Source organism: Myotis davidii, unplaced genomic scaffold, assembly GCF_000327345.1.
Source record: "Myotis davidii unplaced genomic scaffold, ASM32734v1 scaffold653, whole genome shotgun sequence".
Lineage (NCBI taxonomy): Eukaryota > Metazoa > Chordata > Mammalia > Chiroptera > Vespertilionidae > Myotis > Myotis davidii.
The window spans coordinates 287,597-297,087 of record NW_006285129.1 but is presented as its reverse complement, the minus strand read 5'-3'; the positions used below and the strand labels follow the sequence as shown (position 1 = coordinate 297,087).

General features: G+C 43.6%; 1 protein-coding gene across 5 annotated transcripts in view; it reads right to left on the bottom strand.

The window, feature by feature from the left end:
- Positions 1-6,808: 6,808 nt before the first annotated feature.
- The window catches only part of CIART (circadian associated repressor of transcription), a 4,418-nt gene continuing 1,735 nt past the window's right edge, over positions 6,809-9,491 (bottom strand). For all 5 annotated transcript variants that reach the window (XM_015558708.1, XM_015558711.1, XM_015558710.1 and 2 more), the window contains exons 3-6: positions 9,277-9,354; positions 8,949-9,027; positions 8,718-8,829; positions 6,809-7,483 (exon numbers count right to left, since the gene is read on the bottom strand). In XM_015558708.1, coding sequence (XP_015414194.1) covers positions 6,959-7,483; positions 8,718-8,829; positions 8,949-9,027; positions 9,277-9,354 — 794 coding nt within the window. In that variant the 3' untranslated portion in view covers positions 6,809-6,958. The remainder of the gene's footprint in view (positions 7,484-8,717; positions 8,830-8,948; positions 9,028-9,276; positions 9,355-9,491) is intronic.

Genomic DNA, 9,491 nt, shown 5'->3' with positions numbered 1-9,491 from the left:
TGTGATAAATAACATTGCACCAAAATTATTTCTGGTTTTTGTCAAAGTAGCTAATTTCCTAGAAACAAACTTCTTGCTTTTGTGTTATTTATGCTTTAGGACTAGAGAATGTGAGGGATGCTAAAGCTGAGCCTTTGAAATCTGTTTTACCATCAAGTAACAGCTACCCTTTGACATCCCTTCAATAATAATACAAGCAGCTCAATCATCTTGACTAGAAGACCCACCTAAGTCTACAAAAACACATCACACAGAGAGAAGTCAGAAAAAAAGGTGAAGTAATCTGCAGGGTTTCCTTTCTCCAAATTTAACATTTCATCTCACTAGCTGATTCACTACAGGAGTCTTAAAGACATCATTTTGTGCTTCCAGTTAGGGGCAGAAAAAGGTCATCAGACACCACAACCCTCTCACCGACATGCCGCTCAAAGGTCTGAAACAGGAGAGGTGGGAATGAGCAGTGATAGAGAAAAATGAAATAGGGTGTCTTACCGCCGGGTATGTCTCTGATCATTTTTACTCTCAATGTCAGTGACAAGGCAGAGGGAACCACTTCTGCCCAAGGATATGACTGGCATGTGGACACAGGATGAGGAAATGGGGCTGACCCAACACCAAGTCCTTGAAAAGACACACAAACTACCCTCAGCCGGCAACTGTTTTTCACTTAAACAGCTTCTGACAGCACCTTTGCCCCTACTTACTGAGGTCTTCTGCCATCCAGCCGATGGCACCTAGCACCCTTTGCTAAGAGCGAGGTTCTCTCTCCTTTACTCTCTCAGCCCCCAAGAACCCCACTAGTATTAAAGCCCAAGAAGTCAAATAAGGATTCCTAACTGGAAAATGACTACCAGAGGTCTCTCCATTTCCAGAGAAACTAGTAAACAGTCTAGTAACACAGAGCAAAGAACACTGCACTAGAAAGGTGGGTTTTACACTCCTCTCCACCATTCAATAACTGTGTGGCCAAGAAATATAATTTTATCTTGCTAGACTTGTGAAATAAAGCTACCACCTTGCTAGCCTTAAGGTAGAGGGCCACCTCATATAAGCTCTTTAAGATCTCTTTCATACCATTCTTTGGTAATTCAACTCAACAAACCTTTGTTTCTCCAAACTCTGCTTCACACTGGAGAGAGAAAATGATGAATGAGGCATAGCCAGAAAGTCTAAAACTTACAACCAAGGGGAGGCTAAGGAACTATTTGCTTGAGGAGCTACAGTGGTAAGGCCTTCTTCACTAGGGTCATTCAAATCTCTCGGTCTAGCACTTAAAACATTTCAGGACAGCTCCTCCACTCCGGCCAGCTCACTTCCATCTCCATGCTTCTGCTTCTGCTGTAACCTTCCTCTAAACCTGTAACACTTTTCCTCTCTTGCTTGCTTTTCAAGATCCCAACTCTGAATTCACCTTTTCCATTAGCTCTGTCCCACACCGTTCCCTCCACGAGCTTTCTCTGAATCACGTCCTAGGTCCCTGCCTCCTGGCAACTTTATAACTTGACTTCCCCTTTGGGCCCTATTTGAGGCCTTGGATGGAATTCAGGTCCTGAGGGGCTGGGAAGTTTCAAGACTGTGACCACCTGGGCGGACACTGGTTTGAGAACAAGGTATGACCGGGGAAGGGGGAAAGAACAGCCACCGCACTTCTCAGGAGAGCTGGGCTCGGCATGACTCTGGCCCTTTCACACTTACCTGTTTAGGGTCCTGTATGCCCCTTCCACGTTCCCGTCCTGCACCATCACAGTCCTGGCAATGAACTTCAGGTGCTTTGCCATGACCTTGGGATGAAGTCTTCACTCTCTGGGACCTAGAGGCTGATGTTAAAACGGGGAAGAAAATATAGGTACCGGCTTAAGAAGGAGAAACACACCGGAATGCACTCTACCGCACGGCTTCTGCTGTGTACGTATATGCCACGTCCAAAAGTAAGCGCGAGAGGGCACGTGCAAGTTCTCCTAGCTGCAGGTCACCGCGCACCCTGACCAAGACCCTCGTTCTTTCTGCCACTGCAAACCCTGCCTCGGGAAGCCAAGCGACGGTAGCGAGGTGTCACCGCGCAGCTGTCCGCGGCCGGGTCCGAGCGGGCACCCCGCGCCGCACCCCCACCCCCAGGACCGCTCGCGGCTTCGGGAGGGCCGGGGTGGGCTTGTTCCGGGGCCGTTCTCGGCCTTTAGAAAGGGGACCACCGCGCGCCAACGCGCCCTCCCGCGGCACCGCCTTCCCTCCCCCCCGCGCCCGACACCGCTGCTCACCCCGCGCCCACGGCACCAGCCGACGCGAGCCCCCTCGCAACCGGAAGCGGAAGTGCGTAATCCCGGCGCCGCGCAGGGAAATCCAGGCTGAAAGAAGAGGGGGGGGGAAACCTACGCGGAAACCATGGCAACGTTCTCTCGTGCCCGATTGACGTTCTCTCACACCCCGGGCCGGACTCTGCGCCTGACAAAGCAAAATACCCGTTACCTTACGTTCCATAAGCAAATCCTTCGCCTTCGGAGGAGGTCGTTGCCCTAAGGCTCCGGAGATCAGCCCGATTCCTCACCCCGTAAAACGATGAAATCTTTAATAAATGATAAAATAATAAAAGCCATCTCTCTCTCTCTCTCTCAGGAAAATGGAAGAAGTGGGCGAACCTCCCTGCGCATGCATCCTGTTTTCGCGTCGCAAAGAACACGGATTCTTTGGGCTCTGCTCTCCGGATGCAGAACAGCGCCAGACCCCTCATCTGCCTAAAAACTGGTCTGAAAAGAAGCGAAATGAACGTACCATGAGTTTCCTATAACATCATCTTGCCAGCCGCGTCACTAAATAAAGAACTGGGAAACGCCTGCAGGGTTTAGAATGGAAGACTTTTATGTCATTTTGCCCCCTAGTGAGACCTAGAGAAATGTCTCTTTTTTCTTTCTTTCTCACTATGGAAACAGCCTTTCTTTTACTCGTATACACTTCTACATATCCATTTATGGCTATTCACATCAGTTCAGATCCAGTGGCTCTTGGAAAATGAGGGAAAGGTTTTTTTTAAAATAGGAGGGAAAGGCTCAAAACAAGAAAGCAAGTCCCAACGAGGTAGTTACTCGTACAATAAACACACACACACACACACACACACACACACACACACACTACACGCATCCTCATCACTTATGCTAATTACTTTTAGAGTAAGCCATGTTCAAAATACCCAAATAGAGCTACACTGGGACATCATGCTTATCAACGAAGTTTTATTGAACGCCTACTCTGCTAAGTATTGTTGATATCATCCAGTACCTTTTGGATCACCAAAAAACAGTACATAGACAAAAGATAAATAATAAAACAAGGTAGCATATGATAAATGCAAAATAAGTTATGTAGGTTACAGCATAATATGGTGAAAAAGCACTGGATTAGAAGTCAGGAAATCTGGATTCTATTCAAATTCTGATATCAGGCATATGACCTTGAACAAGTCCCTTAACCCCTTCCCCGGCAGAAACGTGTATACACGTTTTCACAAAATGTTATTTTTTCAGTCGTCGACGAGAATACTCGTCTAAAAACTTTAGTTAAACCAGTAGTCTGCAAACTACTGTCTACAGGTCAAATCCAACTCCATCAGTGTTTTGGTAAATAAACCTTTATTGGGACACAGCTGTGTTCATTTGTTTATATACTAGGTATGGCTGCTTTGGGCTACAATGGCAGAATTGGATAGTTGCAACAGAGATGTATGGCTCACAATGCCTAAAATATTTACTATTTGGCTTTTGCTGATTCGTGACTTAAACCTCCAGTCTATTTCCTCATATGTAAAATGGAACTGATATTTGTCCTCAATCACACAAAATTTGTTGAGAATCAAATGAAATAAAATATAAAAATACCTTGAAATAAAGGAAGGGGGAAAGTAATATTTTGAGGGCCTACTATATACCAAACCCAAAGCAATATTCTGAGGGCCTACTATATACCCAACCCTGTACATGATCTCATTTTATGGGCCAAAGGCTGAGCCTATATACAATGTTTAATGGAGAGAGTAATTGGGAGAAAGACTTGTTAGTCACTGACAGAAGGGTAGGGTTTAGTTAACAGAACCAGAAAAGACTGAACAAAGTAATCAGCATGAATATGAGTTGAGAGGCAAAAAGACTTAGAGTTTATGGCTCAGTTGGTTGAGAATGTTGTCCCATGTCCCAAGAGATGGCCAGAACCTGATCAGGGCATATGACCAGGTTTCAGGCATGCTCCCCAGTAGGGGACATGCAAGGGCGTGTAGGAGGCAGCTGATTGATGTTTCCCTCTCATCAATGTTTCTCTCTCTCTAAAATCATATTTTTTTAAAAGGCTTATAGTGTTCAGGGTCAAATAAGAAAACTGGAACAGAGGGATCACACAGGAGAGCAAGGGGGAAAATAGAGAGCTTGACTCAAGGTTTTGGACTTTCATCCTAAAGCACTGGCGAGCCATTGGAGAATTTAAATAGGGAATGACACTCGAAGCATTGTTCTAGGAAAATTTATCTGGTTATCGTGAGAAGGGACTGGAGGTAAGAGAGACTATTGCTATAGCCAAAATTTACATCAGAGAGGTGGCAATGAAATGAATGGGAAGAAATGTATTTTAAGAGATATTCCAAATACAGAATAAAAAGGACTTGATGACTGAATAACACCAAGTTTTAAGCCTAGTTATCTGGAAAAATGATGGTAGATAGATAGCACTATCAGAAGAAAGAGAGACTGTAAGAAGGCAGAACAGAACATCTTTAAAGGAAATGTAATGTTTGTATTGGTGAGCACTAGAAAAAGCACCAGACTATAATCCAATCGCACCTAAGTTTTGTCATCTATAAAATGAAGGGGTTTGATCAGATACAAATGGTACCTCTTGGATATAAAATGCTGAAATTTTTAATAAGTTTTAAGCGTTAGTAATATGTAAATAGAACTCTCCAGCAGGAACTTAGACATTCATTATGTCATCTCTCAGGTGAAAGATTGTGACTGGAGATGAAGTTTTTGCAGTCTTCTAAAATTGAGGCAATAATTATAGCTATGAGGATGAAAACTTTAGTGAAAGGGTGTTGTCAGAGAAGAATAAAGAGCCAATGTGTGAGCCTAGGGGAACACCCACACTCTGGAATTGGCAGAAGTGGTGCCATTTAGAGTTATAGAAGTTGTTGCCAGATAGGTAAGAGGAGAATCAGGCTAGTGTCATGGGATCCGAGGGAGGAGAGGTTCAGTAGGCAGCATCCAGAGTGTCAAATGATACAGGGAGCATGAACTACATAGCCTTTGTAAAGGCCCCCTGGATCTAGCTATTGATTGGGTGGAAGCTACACTGTAATACTCTGATTCTGTGAGCTCATTAGTGACCTGGGAAGGTGCAGTAGAGTGTTAGTAGAAGCTAGCCTACAAGAGGTTAAAGACTGAGTGGTAGGAGGGAATCAGAAAGTATGATTAGACTACTCTGTCAAGAAATATGGAGGAAAAAACAAGACAATCAGGCTCGAGAGAGGTTTTCAAGAAGGGGGCACCTGATCAAACTTATAGGAGAGTCTGGCCAATGTGGTGCAGTGGATTGAGCATTGCCCCATGTACAAAGGGGTCACAAGTTCGATCCCCGGGGGTGAGGGTGGGGGGCTGGTGGGAGGCAGCCAATCGATGTATCTCTCTCACTGATGTTTCTCTCTCTCTCTCTCTAAAATCAATAAAGAAAAACATTTTTTAAAAAACTTGCAGGATAAAGAATAAATAATTCATTAACAAATTGAAGTTAAAAGAGAAAAAGATTAGAATAAGTGGTATAGCAAAAGTTCCAGAAGTGAAAGGTAACCATAAGCACAAACGGAGAGGTTTCCTTTAGAAAGGAGGTCATGTTCTCTGAAATAAAAGGAAACAATTATTCATTGAGAAAAGAGGACTTGAGATGTAGGGGAAAGATATATAACTAGCTGTGAGGAACATACTCAATAGCCAATAAACAATAACTAAGATGACTGTGTAGTCTGATACACAGTCAAGGCTTGGAATGGGAGAGGATATGGTTTTGGTGGAAAGTGAGACAAATCAGGAAGAGTACTATACAGAGAGTAGATATATAGGTAACTTCACAGACTTCATTTTTGCTACTTGATAACACTGGGTAGGTAGCCTTCCTTAGTCCAACATACAGAGGTGGGCAAGAGTAGGTTGATACTTGTTCATAACTAATACAGTAATAATACAATAAACTGTTTCCCATGCTTACAACTGTAAACATACTTTTGCCCACCCTTTTACATTTAGCAACTGCAGCTTTTTTTTTTTTAACTGCAGCTTTTTTATTAAAGATGAGGCCCAGTGTCTGAGGGGACTCCCCATTCTAACAACTCTAGGGCACCCCTTCTCTTCAAAACAGGCAACCACAGGGCCTTTTCTGGTTATGTCCCACCTCTGGCAGCAGATTACAGATCATTTCTCCACAAGCACCAACAGCTCCCATCAAGGCAAAGAGCTACTGCAAAGCAGAAGAACCTGCTAATCTGGGCCAGCTGGATGATTACACGAGGGAAAGACACAAGGGAAAGGGACTATTCTCTGAACCCAAATGAAAAAAACAAAGCCAACTCTGAGCCCTGTAACTGTCCCAAGGCTGCTCCCTAGGAAGCCAGCAGCGGAGTCCTGCTTCCTTTCCCACAGGACTTATTGTCCCATCCAGACTTCCCGCTGGGTGGAGCTCGACTTCACAAACCTGCCCAACCCTTCTTTTCTGCAGCATTGAGGATAAATATTGGTATTTGAAACAGAAGCTTTCAATTCCCCCCAATCAGCAAACTGTGTAGGTATAAAATTTCTTTAATCAGAAAGGATTTCTCTTCCCTCAACACAAATGCACACATTAAAAGTAATACACACACATACACACACACACACATATATATACAGACATATATTTATACAAATTAGAAACTACAGTCTCAAGTCTTGGATTAGGGGTTGAGAGGATGGACATCAGGAGCAACTGGAGGACGGCGTCTCATTGGTTCTAGGTGTCCCACAGTCTTCTCTCTGGCCACGGTGGGAAGATCACGAGGGGACAGGGGACAGCTCCAGTCTGACTGCAGAGCTACTGGCAAACTGTGGCAACGAGGTCTCTCTCCAGACAGTTTCTTAGGATGGCCAGGGGTGGCAGGAGACGCTGTAGTAGGTGGAACTGGACTGGTCGGGGCAGAGTGAGTAAAAGGCTGCTCTCCATGCTGAAGGAAAAAGATGACACCAATGCTGGTTCCAGTGCCTAAAGGACCCTGGCTAAAGGAGACAGTACTTGGAGTACTGAGAGGGGGGTTGCAAATTGGAGTGGTGTGGATCCAAGTGAGGTTCATAGCTGGCCATTGAGGGAGATGCCAAGGCTGCTTTGGTTTTAATACCAGATGTCCTAGCTGTGTCTGTTCCATCTTTTCCAAGGAAGGTGCAGGAGAGGAAGCAGCTGGATAACTGTGGTGGCTTAGAAAATGCTAGGGAAGGGGAGAAAAGAAAAGAAATTATGAGAAAACTTTCAGATGAACTCTACCTGATTACTTAAACCTTTGCTTTCCTTGGGAACGGTTTGCAAAGCAAACATACCTTGTTTTATGCAACAGATAATTTCCTGCCAGGTCATAAGTAAAAGTTTTAGTAACCAAATTATATTTTCATTTACTCAACCAATACTTGGGGGCCCACTATGTACCACACACTATATTAGGCACTAGATATTCAGACATATACCAAATAAAACAGTTCTGTGGGTTATTACTTATAATTCATTTTTAATTTTTTTTCATTGGAATCATTTCCCATTTCTGTATTTTAAATTCTAATTTCCTATGTTGAGTGCCTTAAGAAGTATAAATTAATATGCAGGCAAGATCCTCCTGCTTATTTTTAAAATTTTATTTTTAAATTACAGTTTACATTCAACATTATTTTGTATTAGTTTTAGGTGTATTACGTTACACAGTTACACAGTTATTGCAATACTATTGCCTATATTCCCTATGCTGTACTTTACATGCCCGAGACTATTTCGGTCCATCCATACTATTGCAAATGGTAAGATTTCATTGTTTTCCTCCCAATTATTTTTAATAATTTTTAAAATTTGATTTTTTAGAGAGAGGAAAGGAACAAGAGAGAGAGGGAACATCTTTGCTGTTCCACTTATTTATGCATTCATTGGTGGATTCTTGTATGTGCCCTGACCAGGGATCAAACCTGCAACCTTGGCATATTGGGACGATGCTCTAACCATGTGAGCTACCTGGTGGCTTATTTTAAAATTGATTATTCTCAGGGTGATAACTGTGGCTGATTGAAAACAAGGACTATTATCTACAGGAAACTTTCTCCTCCCTATCATTCGAGTGCCCTTAAATACCCTATTATTTGAAGGCCCAGAAAATAGTTCACTTCCACACAAGGTCTAAGGCTCTAACAATCCCCCATGAGTGCTCCAGGGCTGCCCTCCTCTCTCCCAGTGATGTACTTATGACCAGTCCAGTAAACTCATGCTTCCAGAGGGTCTGGTATGACCATACTTGGGTAGGAATAAAAAGGAGAAGGAAGTTTCATTTCCCCCTTCCCTGAAAAGGAACTTGTCGAAAAGATAAAAAGACCCAGAAAGAAATGGAGGAGGAAGCCCATTTCTAATTGTACACTTCATTTCCTTGGTTAATTTCCCACCTCTTCCTCACGTTTATAGATTCTTACCTTGGTCAGCTGATGCCTGCTACTGCGCAATGATGACTTCTGGGCAGCTATGTGAGGAAACCAAGTCTTTAGCATTCCTTCTACCTGTAGCAGAGTTCTCAGATAACGCTCCCTGTGAAAAGGAAATTAAAAAAACAACAACACACAATTAGACGTGAAAGAAGCAACATGACAGGGCTGAAAAGACCTCCCTTTTAAGGACGTACTGAGGAAAGAGCCAGAAGAACTTACCCCATCTGTGGCTTCTGCAAAACACCTATGATACGCTGGATCCTGTCCATTGCCACACTCTGCTGGAAACTGCTCAATCCTGGGTTCAGGGAGTGAGAAAGAGATCAAGGATTGGAATTCAAGAATTTAGTCAGGTAAAGAAAGGAAGGACAGCAGGGGGTTAAAATGGATTCACCCACAGAAATTAAGTCCCCCCCCCCCAAAAAAAAGGAATAATCAAGACCCAAACTAAGACTTACAAGAAATACACATTGAAAACAGATTTTCAAAGAGAGAGGAGAGAGGAAACACGAGAGATGGGAACCTAGCTCGGATGAATGCAACTAACCTCTTTCAAAGCGACCCATCTTCAGCCCGTTCAGGAGGTCTGTGAGAGGACGTATGAATCCCTGGAGCTCTTTACACTGTAGAGAAACGGGAGGAAGGCTATGAGCATTGCTCACTCCAGCACTGATTCTTCTTCCACCTCCAAATCCGGGAGCCAATACTATCCTCACAGGGTCCTTACCAGTAGCAGGGTGCTAAGACACCCCAGTAGTATCT